At 34.5% G+C, this 20537-nt stretch overlaps 2 protein-coding genes across 3 annotated transcripts; both read left to right on the top strand.

Moving 5' to 3' along the window:
- Positions 1 to 203: 203 nt before the first annotated feature.
- Positions 204 to 4282, top strand: LOC107867237 (protein NPGR1). 2 transcript variants are annotated; one of them, XM_016713385.2, is made up of 6 exons: positions 204 to 356; positions 959 to 1257; positions 1531 to 1789; positions 1982 to 3186; positions 3363 to 3510; positions 3612 to 4282. In XM_016713385.2, exons 2-6 carry the CDS (start codon positions 1057 to 1059, stop codon positions 3920 to 3922), a joined length of 2124 nt encoding a protein of 707 aa, XP_016568871.2. In that variant the 5' UTR covers positions 204 to 356; positions 959 to 1056; the 3' UTR covers positions 3923 to 4282. The 2 variants fall into 2 exon arrangements, with proteins under 2 accessions (XP_016568871.2, XP_016568872.2); XM_016713386.2 differs by lacking the exon at positions 204 to 356 and adding an exon at positions 540 to 688.
- Positions 4283 to 11126: 6844 nt separating this feature from the next.
- LOC107867238 (A-kinase anchor protein 17A) lies at positions 11127 to 15246 on the top strand. The gene is made up of 5 exons (XM_016713387.2): positions 11127 to 11893; positions 13166 to 13307; positions 13858 to 14011; positions 14633 to 14824; positions 15007 to 15246. Exons 1-5 carry the CDS (start codon positions 11404 to 11406, stop codon positions 15010 to 15012), a joined length of 984 nt encoding a protein of 327 aa, XP_016568873.2. The 5' UTR covers positions 11127 to 11403; the 3' UTR covers positions 15013 to 15246.
- The last annotated feature ends 5291 nt before the right edge of the window (positions 15247 to 20537 follow it).

Genomic DNA, 20537 nt, shown 5'->3' with positions numbered 1-20537 from the left:
AGATGTCTGTTAGTTATTTTGGATCCATTTAGTATTTGTTTATAAATAAATCATCTGACACAACCCCCCACCCCCACAAGTGCTTCCCATAGAACAATAAAGAAACAGAAAAAAGAAATAAATGGAACAAGGAAACGGAGAATCTACAAACCACTTTTGCCCCCCTGCCCTACTTTTTTCCTGTCCAAAAACTATCTGTACTAACATATCTGCTTCAGGACAAATTATTAAAATATGAATTCAGCAATAAATTAAGGCATAATACTTCTACTCTCATATTTGGCTTTAGTTGATGAGTAGAGTACGTACTTCAATTTTGAAAATGCACATTTAGAAGTTCAACTTAGTTTCATCGGGTAATGAACACTCTAACTCGTCTTCACTATATCTCATGCATAAATTTTAAAAGTGTTTAGATGATCGTTTGATGAGTTAAAGGTTTCTAAATATCCCTATGGAAAGTTAAGCTTTTACTGGCCAGTTAGAGGCCAAATTTGAGTGTGCTTTAATATAAAGAATGAATATTTCAAATATGGACCATTCTACTTAAATCTTTAAACCCCATATGATAATATTTCAATACTAATTCTTGAACCATAGACAAGGACTGTTCATTAAAAATTTTTTTTAATGACTAATTATGCCACTAAAAACAATGCATGTAAACAAAGTTATTTCTGTTTTTGTGGTAATTCCAATGCTTTATTCTCTTGTTTGTCTAGCCCTTTTCACCTCTGCATTTTTAATTGTCATTTTGTAATTTGTCTTCTTCAATTTCTGCTCCTAATTATTCTTCTGTTTCATTGGGTTTTAGTTAGAGTTTTCTTTTTGTAAATTTGTTATCTTTTTTTGAAGTTCTTTCCCTATTTGGATAAGAATCTTTTTGTCCATAACAATTCTTGATCTGATCCAATATTGCTTTTTCTTTTATGCTTTTTGATGATGTTTGGCATTTTAGGTGAAAGGGTACTAAGAAAGATTTGAACTTTTGGAGAGTGGATAAAAGTGTGAAAAATTTGCAATTTTGCTGCTTTTTTTTTTTGGGAGAAAGAGAAGATGTTGTGTGCTTGTTCAGGTGAGCAATTCAAATTTGATGAGGCAGCACCAGAATCTCCTGAGTCATTAGCTACTAGGGATTTTTCAGCCAGTGGCATTTCTTCAAGAACTGGAACAATAGATTGGGATTCAAAACTTGATGATGCTCAAGTTGATGAAGTTGAATCAACTTTAAAAGAGGCACTTTCTTTGAACTATGAGGTAATAAGCCCCCCACCCCTTTAAAACTTATTTAGCATTGTGAATTAAAGATACGAGTCACTCAACTAATAGTTATTATCTTTTTTGAAAAAAGTTGAATCAAGAATTAATTGAGTGACCATTTGTGAAATCAACATGATTCATAGAGCAGACTCTATCTGGTTTGGAGTTGAGGAGTAGTTGCTTGATTGATGGTTCATTTGTTCACCCTATTTAGTGGAAGGTCTTAAGCTTTATGTAAGTAGATTTGGTTCTTTTGTGGTTGGGGTGCAGGAAGCAAGAGCTTTGTTGGGGAGGCTAGAATATCAAAGAGGGAATTTTGATGCTGCACTTCAAGTGTTTCAGGGAATAGATATTAGAACCCTGTCCTCGAGAATGTCTAAAGCCATTGCTGAGAGAACGAGGCCATTAAAACTGCGCTCCAAAGCTGATGTCGTGCCTGCTGGCGTGATGTCATTGCATTCGGTGAGTCTACTTCTCGAAGCAATTTTGCTTAAAGCAAAATCCTTAGAGGAGCTCAGCCGAATCAAAGGTAAAGCCGTGTATCCTTTATGTTATTTGGTTTTGCTATCGCTTAGCATTACATTTCTAGAAGACGGAAAATGTATTGTCAAATCCTAGTACTGTATGCAATTGACAGATGAACACTATGTTTATGTGTTGAGGGGTGTGTTGTCACTTTTTCGGTACTGATGTGGCTGCATATGGTTTTTAAACTCATCAGATGCTGCTAAGGAGTGCAAGATGATACTGGATGTTGTCGATTCAGCATTACCAAATGGAATACCAGATGGAATTTCTGAAGACTGCAAGTTGCTGGAGATGTTTCATAAAGCGCTCGAGTTACTTCCTAAGTTATGGATACAAGCAGGGTATTTGGATGAAGCTGTCCTGGCATATCGAAGGGCTCTAATCAAGCCATGGAATTTGGATCCTCAAAGATTGGCCTATATACAAAAAGACTTAGCTGCCACTTTACTTTTTGTAGGGGTTGAAGTTGAGGTTCCTGCTCAATTTCAAGTGTGGGGTTCAACAGCCCCTAAAAATAACTTGGAGGAAGCAATTCTTTTGTTGTTTGTACTCATGAGCAAAATGCTAAATGGTCAAATAGACTGGGATTCGGAAGTTATGAGCCATTTGACATTCGCGCTGACAATTTCTGGCAACTTCGAGTCTCTTGCAGATCATATTGAGCAGGTTATTCCCGGAATTTATACCCGAGCGGAAAGGTGGTATCTACTTGCTCTTTGTTACAGTGCTGCAGGTCAGAATGATACAGCATTGAACCTTGTTAAGAAAATTTCAGGATGTTCGGAAGCCAACCAGGAACCTCATGTTCCGTCTCTCTTGTTGGGAGCAAAGCTGTGTTCTCAGGATCTGCGTCAAGCTCATGAGGGGATAAATTTTGCTCGTGCAGTAATTAACTTGGCCAAAAATCAAAACGAACATTTCCTAGTTCAGGCTCATAAACTTCTAGGCGTCTGTTATGGAAACGCTGCAAGAGTTTCCCATTCAGATTTTGAAAGAAATTTCTGCCAAAGAGAAGCATTGGCTGCCTTAAACTCCGCTTCTGCAGTTAGCAAGGAGGATCCAGAAATTCTGTTTAGTCTTGGATTGGAAAATGCCATTCAAAGAAACTTGACTCCAGCTTTTAATAATGTAATGCGCTATTCAGAAATGTCGGCTGGAAGTACAGCGAAAGCTTGGAAGTTGTTGGCTTTAGTTGTTTCTGCAGAACAGCGATTCGAAGATGCTGAAGCCATTGTTGATCTTGCTCTCGATGAAACTGGACAAGTTGACCAAATGGAACATCTACGATTAAAAGCTGTCCTTCAAATATCTCAACAACAGCCCAAGCATGCCATAGAGACATACCGGATTCTGTTGGCTTTGATTCAAGCGCAAAAGGAGTCCACAACAGAGGATAAGGTACACATTTTCTTAACTTCCACTAAAAAAGTTTTGAGTATTTAATCTCCTATACCAGCAGAGGATTGAATTTATTATCCTGACAATCCAATATATGAAATCCACACAATTCGATATGTGGAACATGTTTTGATAAGGAGATTGAAGATCATAGGTTTCTTTTGTTTGTGATGCAGGTAAAATCTCAGAGAAGATTAGAAGTTGAAGCCTGGCTTGATTTAGCAGGATTGTACACAGATCTTGAGTCGTGGCGTGATGCTGAAATATGTATAAACAGAGCCAAAGCGATTCAATTCTTCTGCCCGCGGAATTGGCATGCAACAGGTCTAACATAACTGTGAAAAAATATAGTACAAAGTTTAAATGTATTCCCCGTTGCTTTGCTTACTATCGGAAACTAACCATGATTCTTTAAATGCCTTTAGGTGCATTATTTCAAGCTAAAGCAAGACATAAGGAAGCACTTGTTGCTTTCTCAGTTTCTCTATCAATAGAACCAGATTATATCCCCAGTATCGTTTCTACAGCGAAAGTTCTGATGAAGATGGGTAACGGTGCAGTCCCTATTGCTAGAAGCTTTTTAATGAATGCTCTACGATTAGAACCCACGAACCATGAAGCGTGGTTTAACCTTGGCATGCTTGCAAAGATGGAAGGATCAGTCCAGCAAGCAGCAGATTTTTTCCAAGCTGCACATGAGTTGAAGCTTTCTGCCCCAGTGCAAACTTTTGTCTGACAGAGCCTACTAATTCAAGGTAGATCAAAATGAAAACTCAACTTCAGCCATCCGTTCAGTATCAGTGAAGCAATCGAAGAAGCCTAGCAATTTGTTAATAGCATAGACATGCGTAACTGATTTATGAAGGCAATGATATTTTTCATCTTCGATCAAGAGGTCTATCTGGTTCTATAGAGTTCTCAACACGAACAGGATAGTACTATTTATCGATGTTGAACATCTCCTCGGATAGGCTAACATGCCATGGAGTAGTATCACTCATGGTATTAATGTGTTAATGTATATAACAATTAGTACATCTTTTTGCTGGCTTTTGGAGTAACATTTATACAAATGAATTCACATGATCACATGATATCTTGATCTCACAGTTGATTTTCTTCAGCTTACAATCAAGCACTGAACTTTTTGGCTGTCTATAGTTAACTGTTATACTGTGTGTAGTTAACTGCAATGCCTTGATACAACATGATTGCTATTACGAATTAATCATACAATTATATCCAAAACGATCATTATATATATTTCATACTTGTAAGGTAGACCGTGCTAACTTTTTTTTTATTCTTCTGATAACCGATCAAGAAGTTCCTGGCGATCAACTAGTACATGGAAGCTCGATTAGATAATTAATGTATCAGACTCAACCCTATTTTCCGTAGCATGCATTTCCACCCGCGTTGCAACTGATCGAGGGTGTACCGGAAATATTGATTAGACAATTAATGTATCAGACTCAAACCTATCTTTCGTAGCATGTATTCCCACCCGCGTCGCAACTGAGCGAGGGTGTACCGGAAATATTAATTAGACAATTAATGTATCAGACTCAACCCTATCTTTCGTAGCATGTATTCCCATCTGCGGCGCAACTGAGCGAGGATGTACCGGAAATATTGATTAGACAATTAATATATCAGACTTAACCCTATCTTTCGTAGCATTTATTCCCACCCGTGTCGCAACTGAGAGAGGGTTTACCGGAAACATAAGGTAGGGGTAAGGTCTGCTAGAACAATAATGATAATTGTATAAGAAATTCAAAATAAACTTGCTTGACATAGAGGCACGATAATAAGCTTCTCAAAGATAGTTGAAGTCTCTCCCACGAGCAAACGAAAGAATTAGCAACAACTCTATCTTCGGGATTCAACGAAGCCACAAAACAAGTAACATTCAAGAATGTTGCTCTTCTATTCTTGAATCAGATTTCACCTTTTGATCAACGTCTCTCAAATGTTTTTCAAGGGGAAACTCATTTTTTGAGTGCTTTTCTTTCCAAACAAAAGAAACAATATTTATAGAGTAATTTTCATGCAAGAGAAAAATATTAATTAATTAATAGTAAATAGATTCATGAATACTTTAAAACAAAAAGTAATTTTCTTTCAAGAACCTAAAACGTATAATTTAAAGAAGAATGAATTTGTCAAATTCATGTTCTTTGTAATTCCATACTTTTAACTAATGCATTTGTTTCAAAAATTAATTAAAACATAACTCAAAATCTTTGTATTTGTTTCAAAATTTATTGAAACACAACCTTTAACAATAACAATCTCCCACTTGTTTCAAGAAATTTTATCGTTAAAAACAAAATTCATTTGAGACAGCAATCTAGCAACATGCATCAATAATGGTGTCATTTGAACTTTAACCATTAGCTAGTGAAGACTTTCTAAATCATTGACTACTAAATGAATAAATCTTGAACTAAGTAGTTCATTGAATGAAGTAGAAAAATATTCCACGCATATTACCATTTTCTGGTGAAAATCAAAATCCTTTGACACCTTACAGTCATGTGTCCTGAATCCTTTTAGCTAAGTGCTTTAAGATTTTCCTGTTAAAATCTTATTGAAGCGACCTTCACTTCGCACTTAGTGCGGTAAATTCATCAAAAGTAACTTTGCATACTCCGACTAAATAATCTATGAATTTCATTAAGAGAAATTAATCTCATCCTCCTTTATAGCAAAGTATCAGTAAATCTATCAAGAGTGTTCCTACACACTCCAACCGAAATCAGTGTATAGACTTATTAAGAGAATATAATCTCATTCTTTTCTTTTGTAGGAATACTGTCAAATCTATCAAGAGTATAATTATTTACTCCAACCGAGATTGATCTTATAGATTTATCAAGAGAAAAAAAAATCTCAACTTATGCACATACTCACTCTCTAGGGAAAAAAAGAAATTTTATAGATATGCTTCACAATTGTAACTCTACTTGTTTTTCCCTTTGAACCCAAGATTACATTATTAGGTAGGGTTTTCATAAAATACAATCAATCTACAACAGGCTTTAGTCTCATCCCATTACAAGTTTGTACCACCAATTCCTTTTCTAACCCTTTAAACAAGGGATCTGCTAAATTGAGTTTGGACTTCATATATTGAAGCGATATTATGCCATCCTCCAATAATCTTCTCACATGATTGTGTTTGAGAGGAACTTGTCTTGACTTGCCATTGTAACAATCACTTGAAACCCGAAATATAGCAGCTTTATTATCACACTATATAGTCAAAGGTGATATTGGCTTACCCCATAATGGAATATCTATCAGCATACTCCGCAGCCTTCAATAACTGCTGAAAAGGTAGAATAATGCAGGCCAACATTAATTGTACCTTTCAGATACCTTAAAACACAAATTAAAGCATTCCAATGCTCAACTCCAGGGCTATCAGTAAACTTGCTCAAAGTTCCTACTGCATAACCAATATTTGGCCTGTACAATGAATGACATACATAAGACTCCCAACAATTTAAGAATATGTCAATTGATCAAGAATATCACCAGAGTTTCGCACTAGTTTGATGCTAGGATCAAATGGTGTAGGAGAAGGCTTGTCGTCAAAATGATTTAGAACCTTCTCAATATAACTTGATTGAGTAAAAGTCAAATCATTTGCTGATCTTACAATTTTGATGCCTAAAATTACATCAGCTTCTCCAAGATCTTTTTTTTCAAACAGAGAAGCAAGAAAATATTTTGTTTTTTTTACTCTTTCGATATCAGTTTCAAAGATCAACATGTCATCAACATAAAAACATATTATAACACCAGAATTTTCTTAAAATTTGCTAAATATGCAGATATCTCCACCGTTGATTAAGTAGCCATTAGAAATCATAACTTTTCTAAATTTATCGTGTCATTGCTTTGGAGCTTTTTCAATTCATAAAGAGATTTAAGAAGCTTACAGACTTTACGTTCTTGTCCATGAATGACAAATCCTTCTGGTTGTTTCATGTAGACTTCTTCGTCTAGATCTCCATTCAGGAATGCAATCTTCAGATCCATCTGATGAATCACAAGACCATGAATTGCTGCTACAGTAATCAAGAGACGAATAGAGGTCATCCGAGCTACAGGTGCAAAAATATCAAAATAATCAATATTTTTCAATTGAGTAAATCCTTTAGCTACCAAAAGGGCTTTGTACTTATCTAAAGTACCATCGGATTTCATTTTCTTTCTAAAAATCCATCGGCAATCAATTAGTTTACATCTAGGAGGAAGATCTGATAATATCCATGTATTATTAGAAAATATAGAATACATTTCATCATCAATGGCTTCACGCCAAAAAGGAGCATCATGTGAAGACATAGCTTCAGCAAAACTTTCAGGATCCTTTTCAACCAAATAGGCTTGGAAATCAGGTTCAAAGTCTTTTGATTTGGCTGATCTTGAACTATGTCTTGGTTGACTTTCTTCCAATGGCTCTACTATTTTCCTTTTAAGATGAGAAATAGAAGAACTTGAATCTTGTTCAAAAGAATCTTTTTTCTCGGGAAATATATGCTAAAAAAAGTTAGCATGTAAAGATTCAATAATTGTGTGAGAACTTGGGGTCTCAAGATTTAAAATCTATAAGCCCTATTGGTTTGTGAATAATCAATAAACACACAATCTACTCCTCTATAGCCAATCTTGGTTAAATGTTGATCTGGTAATCAAACATGAGCCAAGCAACCCCATGAGCCAAGCAACCCCATAATTTAAAATAATTTATATTTGGTTTTCGATTATTTCAAAGTTCATATAAAGATGCATCATGATTCCTGGAAGTAATTCTATTCAAAATATGACATGCTGAAAGTAAGGCTTCAATCTATAAATTTTCAGACATACCAGATCCATAAAGCATAAAATTAACCATTTCTATGAAAGTCCTATTTTTTCTTGTTGCTACACCATTTTGTTGTGGTGTATAGGACATGGTTAATTATTTTTCAATACCTTCTTTCTCACAAAAATCAATAAAATTTGACTTTAAGTATTCTCCACCTCTATCAGACCTAATTAATTTAATTTTCACACTCAATTTATTTTCAACTTCTGCTTTATATGTTTTGAAAGTCTCAAATGTTTCATCTTTTGTTTTCAATGGAAAGACATAAGTATATCTTGAGTAGTCGTCAATAAAAGTGATAAAATACCTTTTTTCATGACATGACAAATAATCCATCTCACAAATATCAGTGTGGATTAATTGCAAAAGTGTGGAAGTCCTTTCAACTGTCTTAAAGGGCTTCTTTGTAATCTTGCATTTACTACAAGACACTTAGTAGTATGATTCTTTCCACAATCTTTGATTAATCCATTATTCACCATAAGTTGAATGGATCTAAAATTCACATGTCCAAGACGTTCATGTCATAAGTTCAGAGACTCTACAAGATAAGCAGAAATATTTTTATTTTCAATATTGAGTTTAAACATTCCATTTACAACATAACCTTTTCCAACGAACATGCCATTTTTACATAAAATAAACTTATCTGCCTCAAAACTATTTTAAAACCATGCTTCGAAAGAAGCTTACCTGACACCAAGTTTTTTCGAATATCAGGAACATGCAATACACCCATCAATGTAACTATCTTTTCGAAAGTAAATTTCAGTTCAACAGTTCCTTTTCCCACAACTTTAGTAAAGGAAGAGTTTCTCATTTATACAATTTTATCCTCCCCCACTAATTCATAAGTCTTGAAAGAATTTCGGTTACCTGATATGTGATGAGTTGCGCCGGTTCTATCCACCATTCCACTTGATCTTCCGCTACAAATACTTCTGTGACCATTGCCACAAGATCATCTTTTTTATTTTTATTTGCTTTTTCTTTCTTCTTTTCGGCTTTGAAAATTCTACAATAACGCGCATAGTGACCAACTTTGTGACAATGATAGCATTCACCAGATTTAAAATTGGCACCATTACGCTTGAAATTTGTAGTCTTCTTTGTCTTTGAAATTTTTTTATTTATTTTTTATTTTCAGGTTCCTTCTTGTTTGATTTTTCTTCAACCATATGAGCTTACATGAAAGGTTCCTTCAAACTATTATTATCGCGCCATCGTGTCTCTTGTTCAATTTGCAAGTGTTGCAACAATTGTTCAAGAGTCAAATCTTCCTTTTTATGTAAGAGTTTGTTTCGGTACTCTTTCCAAGATAGAGGAAGTTTTGATATAATTGCACCAACATGAAAGTTTTCATCAAAAGCAATTTCAGATATAGCAATTTTATTAGCTATAAGTTGGAATTCATGTACTTATTAAGTGACTGACTTGTCATCAACCATTTTAAACTTCATATAATTTGAAACGAGAAATTTCTTAGAACTCGCCTCTTCTGCTAAATAAATAGCTTGAAGAGTGTTTCATATCTCTTTAGCATATTTGTATTTAACATAATATTGATCATAATATTTATTGGACATTCCTCTAAGAATATAATTCTTGCACAAATAATCATCATATTGCCACTTGGCAATTTGTTCTTTAATCAAATTAGCCTCATCAGATGCTACCTCAGAACCAGGAGCATTAGGACAAAGTTCTTCAAGAACCTATGCCAACTTTAATCGTCTTAACAAAAAATTCATCTTTTCACGCCATCTACAAAAATCTTTGTCATCAAATATTTCAAAATTAGAATTAGGCAAAGATGGAATACTATTTGGTATTGATGTAGAAGCCATTGAGACAACTAGCTTCAAATTGTTAGAACAATAATGATAATTGTACAAGAAATTCAAAATAAACTTGCTTGGCTTAGAAGCACGATAATACGCTTTTTGAAGATAGTTGAAGTTTCTTTCACGAGCAAACGGAAGAATTAGTAACAACTCTATCTTCGGAATTCAATTAAGCCACAAAACAAGTAACATTCAAGAATGTTGCTCTTCTATTCTTGAATTGGTGATTTCACCTTTTGATCAATGTCTCTCAAATGTTTTTCAAGGGAAAAGTAATTTTTTAAGTGCTTATCTTTTCAAACAAAAGAAACACTATTTATAGGGTAAAATTTTCATGCAAAAGAAAAATATTAATTAATTAATAGTAAATAGATTCTTGAATACTTTAAAACAAAAAGTAACTTTCTTTCAAGAACCTAAAACGTATAATTTAAAGAAGAATGAATTTGTCAAATTCATGTTCTTTGTAACTCCATACTTTTAACTAATGCATTTGTTTCAAAATTAATTGAAACATAACTTAAAATCTTTAACCGATGTATTTGTTTCAAAATTTATTGAAACACAACCTTTAACAATAACAAGGTCTATACACACATTACCCTTTTTGTAACTTATGAAATTACATTGAGTACGTTTTTGTATTTTCTTCATTTTATTTTTGGCTCTACAATGAGTGGTGGTACAATGAAGTTGGGTTGAGTACCATGAGGTCTTAAGTTCAATTTTCAATATAGACAAACACTTGGTAATTTCTTCCATCTGCTGTAGCCTTTGTGGATAGAGTTAGCTCATACCTCTTGCATGTGAGAGGTGACATGTACCTGTGAAATTAGTTTAGGTGTGTTCAAGTTGACTCGGACTCCACAGTTAACCAAAAATAAAAAGCTCTTCGACGTCGTAATAACTTACTATTACGTTGACCTTATAACATCCTCATTATTTAAGAGTTGTTTGGTGGGATGTATAAGAATAAGGAAAAATATAATGTATTAATAATGCTAGTATTAGTTATACTTGTAATAATAGATTATTTTTTATATGGTATTTGATTTGGTGTGTTAAAAATGACTTGCATTGCATATTTTTAAATAAAATAATTATTTACAAAAATATTTTTCACAGATATAATGAAAATGCAGTAAAAAAATTTGTGAGGTACTATTGTGTTTTATACATGCTATGCATTGCTAATACTAAAATTTCTCATGTATTAATTATGCATAGCATATACTCAATTGAAAAAAGATCTGAGGTTTGAGTTTTGCATATCGAAAAAGGAAAAATCTTTGACAAGGAGCACTGTCCTTGGACTTATCTGATGTGAATTTAAATTAGTTGAACTCCAATACAAATATCGGATACCGAAAAAAGTATCAAAGTATTGTCAATAGAGAGAGTTGCTAAACGCATTAAAGTAGCAAGGTCAGCAGTAAGTCCAAGTTAAAAATAGCTCAAGTGTGAACTAAGCTGACCGGACGGGCGATGACTAATCAACGGACTCTCCGGCCAACCGAAACCCTACAACTGGAAACGGGACTCTCTCTAATCCCACGCATTAAGCTCTTACTAACAATCTACCGCGCCGACAAATCCGTTTCTCCCATCGACGAATGGAAGTTCAAGCGATCACTAATCGACTACATAAAATCATCATTCTCCATCACGGTTCTCGAGGAGGACCTCCAAATTCGGAAATTCAAAGACCTCAACAAGCGTAAACGGGACGAACCGGTGGCGAAAGGCCGAGTTTTTGTGCATGATTTAGGGTTTATGGAGAAGGTGATTGGTGAGAATAAGGCGGAGGAGGAGGAGAAGTTTGTGGAATGGAGGAGGGGATTTGTGGATAAATTGGATGGAATTGAGTTGAATTTGGAAGGTGTGAAGTTTAAGTTGAAGGTGGATGTTCCGAAGTCGGATGATTTTGAAGGAATGAACAAGGAGTGGGAAGAGAATATTGCTTTTGGTGCTCGTGGTTAGTAAAATTTTTATGTGTTTTTTGTATTTTGGATATACTGCAGTTGAATAGTAATGCTGGTAAACTTGCTTTATATTTATTTAGCTAGCGTTTGGTCGTAGATTTTGGATCAGATTTTGAAAATTAATGAAATTTAAATATTTTCAAGTTACCAAAAAGTGGTCTGAGCAAGTTTTTTGGGAGGTTTTGCTTATGCGTTTTAGTATTTTGGATATAATGCAGTGGAATAGTAATGCCAGTACACTTGCTTTACGTTTATTTAGCTAGCGTTTGGCCGTAGTTTTTTGAATCAGATTTTGAAATTTACTATTCAAATAATTTGTTTGGCGTTGAAATTTGATCTCAAAATCTGGTCTTCGAATATTTTCAAGTTCCCAGGAACTGGTTTAAGCAAGTTTCTGGGAGAAAGTTCATTTCCGCTCCTTTTCAAAGTAAAATGCATGTCCAAACACAACTTCAAGTTCCAAAAATCAAAACTTTAAAAACTCAAGTTTTCATGTTCCAAGTTTCAACTTTGAAAAATGTATGGCTGAATGGGAGGAGTTCTAGAGTGAGAGTTGTATGTTAGTAGAAAATGTCCGTTAAAGAATCTAATGGAGCGGAGTGGATTTTGATGTATATGTCGTTGCTGTAGTATTCGGAAGAAGAAAATAAGAATAGTGAAGAAACTTGGTTGTTTTCGTTTATTATAAGAAGAAAAATATCCTGTTTTCACTTTTCTATATGATTTGCTCTTAGGGTAGAAGTCCATCTGCCTTAAAAGTGATGGATCAAATGTGATACATAAATATGAAAATCGGGCTTTTAACTTCCAATGAGGAGCTAAGAAGAATGCATGCTAAAGAATAGAACTTTTAGTTGTTATGTGGTGTAAACGAAAGACTTTTTGTTCTGAAGCTGTACATAAAGGGTAAGAAGCTGAAACTGCTAACAACTTGAGCTCACTCAGCCTAATGATATCAAAGATTCTGGCTGGATAGTTAGATAAGAAAATCGGGCTTTTAACTTTCAAATGAGGAGCTAAGAAGAGCACATGCCAAAGAATAGACCTTTTAGTTGTTATGTGGTGTAAATGGAAGACCTCATGAAGCTGAAACTGCTAACAACCTGTGGTTGCTGTATTTTGTACGAGCTAAAAGTACTTGGTTCCCTGTTATAGTGTTGATGAAATTCACGCCTGCTTGATATGATGCGCCAGTGTAAATCGTTCATGCTTTTCACAGGATTGGTACCTTGAAGTAATTGTCTCAACTATTTTCTTCTTTACAGGATATCAGAGGAGTGAAAGGATGCAGCCAGATACAATCATATTGAAAGGTATGCCATCACGATGGTTCGCAGAGACGAGGGTCTCATCTAAGCCCTCAATGCTGGTTACTCATACAATTCTTTCTGCACTTGGAAAGATACGGTAAATGCTACTAGTTGTTTTTATACTATCTATTAGACTGTATGAAAAACTATTACCTGTTTGACATTTGAGTTGTTTGTTATGATGAATGCTGTCTATTTGGTCATGGATGCTTGCAGCAGCTAGCTTCATGTATATCTTGTGCACCTGAGAAATGTATCTGGTGCTTTTTTTAGCCTTTTGTTAAGAAAAAGTTTTCTAAAGCAATATTGATACCAACGGGAAGTTCTGAAAAAGTTTTTTATTTTTAGAGATGTAACTACCTACCAATTTATTAAACAATCACGTCTCAACTACGTCTAACTATGTGTTGTGTAGAGCTGGAGACTACCTTATTCTGTATTCCGCATCCCTACTTTTCCCTCTCTTTTGAAGTGTCTGCTATGCCCTTATTTATTTCATTATTTCCATTGTGCAAGAAAGGGAAAAGAACTTTCTGATTGCTCACCCTCCATTTCCATATTTTAGCTGTTAAGCTTATCATATATACTTGTAAAAATTTTGGTAATTCTCATCTTTCATTTTGCTTATCTCATTTTTTCTTGGATAGGAATCTTCATGTTGCTGAGGACAATGATATAGGTGACAATGCCAATGAAGAAGACATAGTTTCTGGTCTTCACTGTAAAATTGTAGTGCGGTTTGAGAATCACAAGGACTTCTATGACGCCTTGAAGGTTTTATGTGGTCGCTCATTGCAAAAGGTATAATTGTTTAGGTATCAGCCTATTATTTTAACCTTTCTTATTGTTAGCATCCTATGGTAATTGTAAGAAATGAACAAGGTTTTACATATTTAAAAGGAGGAAAAGATTGAGGTGTGTCTACAATCTACACTGTAATTGATGCTTTGTTGAAACATATGGGAGAAATGTACTTTATGGATTAGGACTAGTCTTTCTCATCTTCTTTAGCACTCAAAGATGTTTATGAGTGAAATATCTAGCATGTGCTCGGACAAGTGTAAAAACAGTTGAGACTTACTCAATTAATGCTTTAATCAGTTTTCATCAAAAAGTTTAATGCTTTATTAAGTGTCGCAAATTTTGGTACTTTCATACCCCCTTTATCACATTTTAATGTGAAACACTTTCCTTTTAAGTCTTTCTCAAAAAGAAAGATACCTATCCATATCTAGAAATAGTCTAACTTTAAACTTCCCATTTTACCTTTGATGACATGATCTTATAGCCATATGTCTGTGACATATTTTTAGATCTTATGTACTCCAATTTTAATGATACGTTGTGCTCATTCTCGAAAGAAATAGATTTTCATTTGATGCTGTTGGTTATTGGTTAATCATGTGATTGATAATTGTGCAGCAAGGATCACGGCTCAGAGCTGATTATGATGTGACTTGGGATAAAAACGGATTCTTCCGAGATGCTAGACATCAAATAGAAGAAAGAAAGAGAATTCCAGCAAGAAGAGTGGAAGAAAGAGATGAAGGTCATAGGCAGCACTCACGAGTTTCTCAATTTAGTTCTGAGGAAGGACGGCGGAAGAGATTTAAGGTCTAAAGGATACACTTTTAGATACTTCTCCTTCATTATTTGTGACTACAACAACTGTGATTTATTTTCTCTCCATCTCTTGCTCTTTACCAAATATGGCGGAAGTGAAAAAGGATTCAAAGTGGCACATCAGTTTAGGTAGGAGATTAGACTGATTAAACAACCTCTTGTCTGAAATGCAGGAATAGGGACAGGAGGGCTATGTTTGTCACCTTTGGAGAATTCCCTGATCAAAGCGGAGACCTGAAGATGATATATAGTTTTTAAAGGGACGACCATGTTAAATTATCTGATTCTGTTATGTGGCTCCATTTTTACAGGTATATGTTCCTTCTACAGAGCCCAAGCTGTACTTCTTCCGAATTAAAACAATATGTCAACTTAATTTAATCTTGAAAAAGCTCTCAAGCATTCTCAACCCACACACCTGTCGCTGTTGCTTTGCTATGGACAAGTCAAATCCTTAAATTCTACAGATTTCTGCTATACTGCCACTTAAAGAGAGAAAAGGATAAAAGAAGAGTAGGAGAAATGAATCAATTTATTTAATAAGGAGTAAATTGTGCTTAGAGAAAATGGACACACTAAACTAATTTATTGGATGCTGTTGAAAATTGAGATAGAAAGTAGGAGTTGCGAATGTATGGAAGCCAATGAAGAAAACCATACGCACTAAGAATAGAGACGGTGATGTCACATGCTAAAGCAGAAAGATCTAGAAAGGAATAACAAACTTTGAGCCTTTAGTCTTACCAACTCCAGAAAGCTGAAGACCCAATTCCATTTGGCATTAGTCTTACCATTATGATTCAATGAAAAGAATGAAGAGTATGTTCTCCGGGAGTTGCTTATATCATATACTTCTTAGTGAGGTTGGATAGAAGTTAATTGAGTAGCATATTAATTGGGTCTATTGGCTTTTGTGGGTATGTGAGGCATTTTAACCTAATCTTACTGTTCAATTGCCACACTTAAATCCAGTGGCAGGGTGCTTGTATTGAACAGCTGTATTAATTGGGTCTATATGCGCTATAGGTTCAGCTAACTGCTTTATTGTTTGCTCAACAAGAAGTCGCCAGGTGTATAGCCGGCCCTACGTCTTCTTTATACGTGCCCATGAGACTTGAATAATTTATTTGTACACTCTGTTTTGGGAGGGGTGATTAAACGGGACATGACGCAATTTCAGCTTAAGGAGGACATGGATTAGGGTTGTAGGTTAGTAGGAAGTAGAGCGTTGTCTCGCTTATCTTTCTGTACTAGTAGGTGTAGTATTACTCCCATAGATTCTTGTCCACCGATGTCTGGTACTATATGATGTTTCTTGCCCTTCAATCATCTTATTATTTTGTTGGAGTTGCGTTATTTTTTTTTTCCAGAATGCTTTAACATGCTTTCTGTAGTATTTTGCCTTGGCTTTCTTCGCTCCCTTTATCTCCTTTTTTGACCTGCATTGAAATGCTTTTCCTTGAGCCAAGTTCTATCAGTAACAACCTCTCTACTTCTCAAGGTAGAGGTAAGGTCTGCGTATCCTCTACCCACCCCAGAACCCCCTTGTGTGACTACAACGGGGATGTGTTGTTGTACACTTTGTTTTGGAAACTCCAGTTCACATCACTTGTTTAGCAGACCCTTCAACCAAGGATACATGTAAGAAGGATATTGCTCTGGTTAAGTTCCTTTTTTATCTTTCAAGTTCTATCGTAAATTTGTAAATGAAATAGAGAAAAGTTGGAAAGTAGTAACAGCAAGAATCAAAGGGGTATAGTTTGAAATTCTTTTCCTAATTTATACTTGTATAGTTAACTTGATAGAATTTAATTTTGAAAGGTGATCATATATTTCGGAATACTAGGTTTTGTGCTTCACAAACTTGGGTGTTACCTAATGTTTCCTGAAAATAGTCGCCCTTCAGTTGCGCAAGGTCCTTTGGAAGCCTAAGCTCTAATCTTCTTGGGAACGAATTTTGTTACCAGTTACCACAGCTTGAATTCAAGTTTTGAAAGCTAAACTTTTGTTTCTATCGTTCTGCACTTTGTTCAAGTTTTGCCTGCTGCTGTCTTTCTGGTTATCGTCCTCCATTGTGTTAAATGAAAGGTTAATTTTCTACTCAATGCCCTTCTCACATCATCTTTATTTACTTCTTTATCTGGATTGATTTGGTGTTAAATCTCCATGGGCTCTTAATGTTCCCTATATGCTACTATTACTATTTACTACTACTTGTATTTCATCAATCAACTGTGCCTCAATTTTGAACTATTTGTATTCAACAAATAAATGCATTTTTATTATCATAAGCTGCAAAAATTTAACGTCTCTCTTACTAAGATGATGGCGTATTGATACACTCTAGAAATTGCTAGTGTGTCCAAAATTTCAAGCTTAGCCCATCCCCAACCTAATACTTCTCTAACCAACCTGTTGTGAGCTAAAATTTCTAGCTCATTTAATACAATTGTTTATATCCATTTGGTGTCTGCATACTCTAGCAATAGAATAGCAAGGTACCCTTCGTTTACGCTGTGTATGTCATAAAAAAATTGTGCGTAATACATAGATAAACACCTTAATTCGACCACAACTAGTAACTAGTTACTAAGCACTTCAAAATTGAGAATGCACATCTAGGTATTTTAACTCATCCTCACTGTCTTTGTGGACGCTCAATGCTGATTTCACACATAAACTTTGGAGGTTTTTAGATGATCATTATGCAAAATTGGAGTGTTCAATTGACACGTTGAAGATGTAGACGATTTGAGGAGTGTTACGTTGCCAATTGAGAAACGCTATTTCTATTATTTAATTTGTTGTGGGTAAGATCAATTTATGTCATTGTTCTCAGAATAGAAAAAAAAAAAAAAAAAAAAAGTAAAATAAGAGAAAAAGGGTACATTTCGTATTCATTTTTATTGGAAGTTTAGGCCGCCACGTTAATGAAATTTGCAAGATATGGACGACAATTAAATACCATGTAATGGGCCCCAATAAGGATTAATGATTATTTACAGTAATTAAGAATTTGTTAGTGAAAATTTGAAGATCAAGTTTGGTGGCTGCTAACACCATTAGCTAAGTCATTAGTATTATTATTACATCTTACATGAAAATATTATGTTCAAATTGTGATAATCATGGGCATAGACTTGGCCAATCAGATAATTTTTATGCTTCGATATCTTGTCAAAGGTCTTCGATTTAGTATTACGTTGCATAAGATAATGTGTGTTTATCGATAGTTTGAATTTTATTTTTCACTAGAAAATGAAATTGGATGTAGAATAATGATTATTCTAACTTGAACAAGATACAGAATGTTCTTTTTTTCTTTGCCCTCTTAACCTAAGTTGCCCGGATTCGTAAAAATATCGATGGGTTTTCGAATCTTTCAAAAATAGTGCATAATTGAAGGATCTAACATGGGTGCGGCAACATTTTAGAAGAGTTCGAGCAATTAAACTTTTTACCCTTAGAAGACTGGAATTTTCTTCTCTTTGGCTTTAATGTGAGATCATCAAGGAATATGATGTGATAAACGAGACTTTTATCATTTTAATCAAAGGTTTCGAATTTTAGTTAGAGGAGTGAGAGAATTCCCAATTAAAGGCATTTCTAACTTTAATTGACTTTATACGGCGTGAATCTAAATTAATTGAATTAGTGAAATTTGGATATCATTTATCAAATGGTTAAACGAAAAAAATGTGTTAGGTTTATAAAGAAACCATGATATGGGCTGATTATTATTGTGCTTATGCAATGAAAGGGATAGAAAGGTAGTGTAAATAAGCAGCCCACAGGTTTTTGTCACTTAGAAAATAAAAATAAAACGTATTGACTCAACTGCTCTTTATTTTAGTGAAAATTATATACACCAATAATAATAAATAAAAGAATTACAAGGAAAAAAGACGACCAACTTATCTGGTTACTATTTTTTATTCTTTGAATTAAAAAACAAAAGTCAAGAAGGAAGCAGGTAAATGAAATCATTTTTACGAAATTAATTATTTACTAGAGTCTAAATGTTACTTACTCCACTACTAAGGATGTATGATTTCACACGTGGTAGCGGTGGGATTACTCCATTCTTAATCAGAGGTCTCGGGTTCGAGCTCGGTTATAGAGAAATTTTTGTTGGGAGTGCCCCAGAATAGGTCCTACAATGCGTGATTCGGATTAGTCGGGGCTTTAATGCGGGTACCGAACATCGGGTGGAAAACCAGAAAAGGTATGATTTTTTCAAAACTGTGTTAACAACAATAACGTATTGAGTGTAATTTCATAAGTGAAGTTCGGGAAAGGTGAAGTGTACGCAAACCTCACCCTATCTTTGTCGGATAGAGAGATTGTTTCTGATGGATCCTCAACTGAAGAAAATAGTTTTTAAGAACATGATTTGTCAAATCTGCCTAGTTTAAATATATTATAATCCTCTGATAAGCACACTAGTTATTTTTATTCAACATTTTGGATAGCTTCAATGGAGTAATTCAAAGAAACATGGCTGATTTTCTGATCTAAAATGGCAATCACATTGTTTAAGGAATTTTTTAATGTTCGCGTAATTAATATTCTATCATGGCTAGTGGACTTTGTGGTGAAGTGGTGAGAACACTTCACCCATAATCAGAAATCTCAAATTCAAGCTTTGTGTATCGAGAAAATACAGGACATCAGATGAGAAATAAAATAAAAAAGAGCGGGATGTTCTTTTATTTTATACTAAACAAGTCTATGATTAGTCGTATTTTTAAAATGAAATCTACAAAAGAGTTACTGAAATTACCAAGCATTGGTATTTTGTCAACTTTTATGTGTGCTAAAATTTTTGGAGGATCGTTTACTTGTAGCAAGAGCGTGAAAAATTGACCGTTGCTTATTTAAAAAAAGGTTGTTAATCTTTTTAGATATAAAAAGATGTGATGTTGTAGAGAAGTGTGAGTATGTTTTGTTAGCTTTCTTCATTCCCTCTAATAAAAAAAATAATAGTTCTTCCTTACTTTTGTATTTAATCTCTTTTATCTTATCAAGTTCATCATAGCTTGTGATTGTGAATTACAATAATCAGATAGTGTATTACTTTATCATTTGAGACATAAAGGTTGAAATCAAAATATTCCAATATTTATGTAACTTTCAGTAGTGTCTTCATTAAAGGATCGAGGGGATTCAAATAAATATCAAAATGACATGATGTTCCATGGAGGATCCAAAAACTTTATGTCATGAATGCTTGATTAGCTTAAAAATGCTTTTTAAGATTGGTGCTCAGTCGATCTTAAAAAGTCTTGAAAACAGCCTCTGGCAGGACTGCGTACAATACACTCTTCTGGTGAGGTCTTTCTCCAGACACCGCGCATAGCGGTAGTTTTAGTGCATCAGGTTGCCCTTTTTTGCCCAGTCAATATACTTGTATTTTAATATAGAAATATAATATCAGGAATGGTTATTTTTTTTTTTATTTCTCACTCGATGTCTGGTATCTTGTGTTGGAGCCCCGACTAATTCGAATTGTGCATTGTAAGGCCCAGGATCCATAACAGGCCCATTCTGGGGCAGTAATGAAAATTGTAAAATAACAGGATCCATGTTCGAACAGAAAGAAAAATCAATAAAATAATTGTTGGTGTGCGCATGCTGATTGGAACACCATCGTTACGAAAACCAATGGTAAACAACTCTAATTAGGACATGAAGAATCAGCTCA

This window comes from Capsicum annuum, chromosome 4 (assembly GCF_002878395.1).
Source record: "Capsicum annuum cultivar UCD-10X-F1 chromosome 4, UCD10Xv1.1, whole genome shotgun sequence".
Taxonomy (NCBI): Eukaryota; Viridiplantae; Streptophyta; class Magnoliopsida; order Solanales; family Solanaceae; genus Capsicum; species Capsicum annuum.
This window is presented reverse-complemented; position numbering and strand designations above follow the sequence as displayed.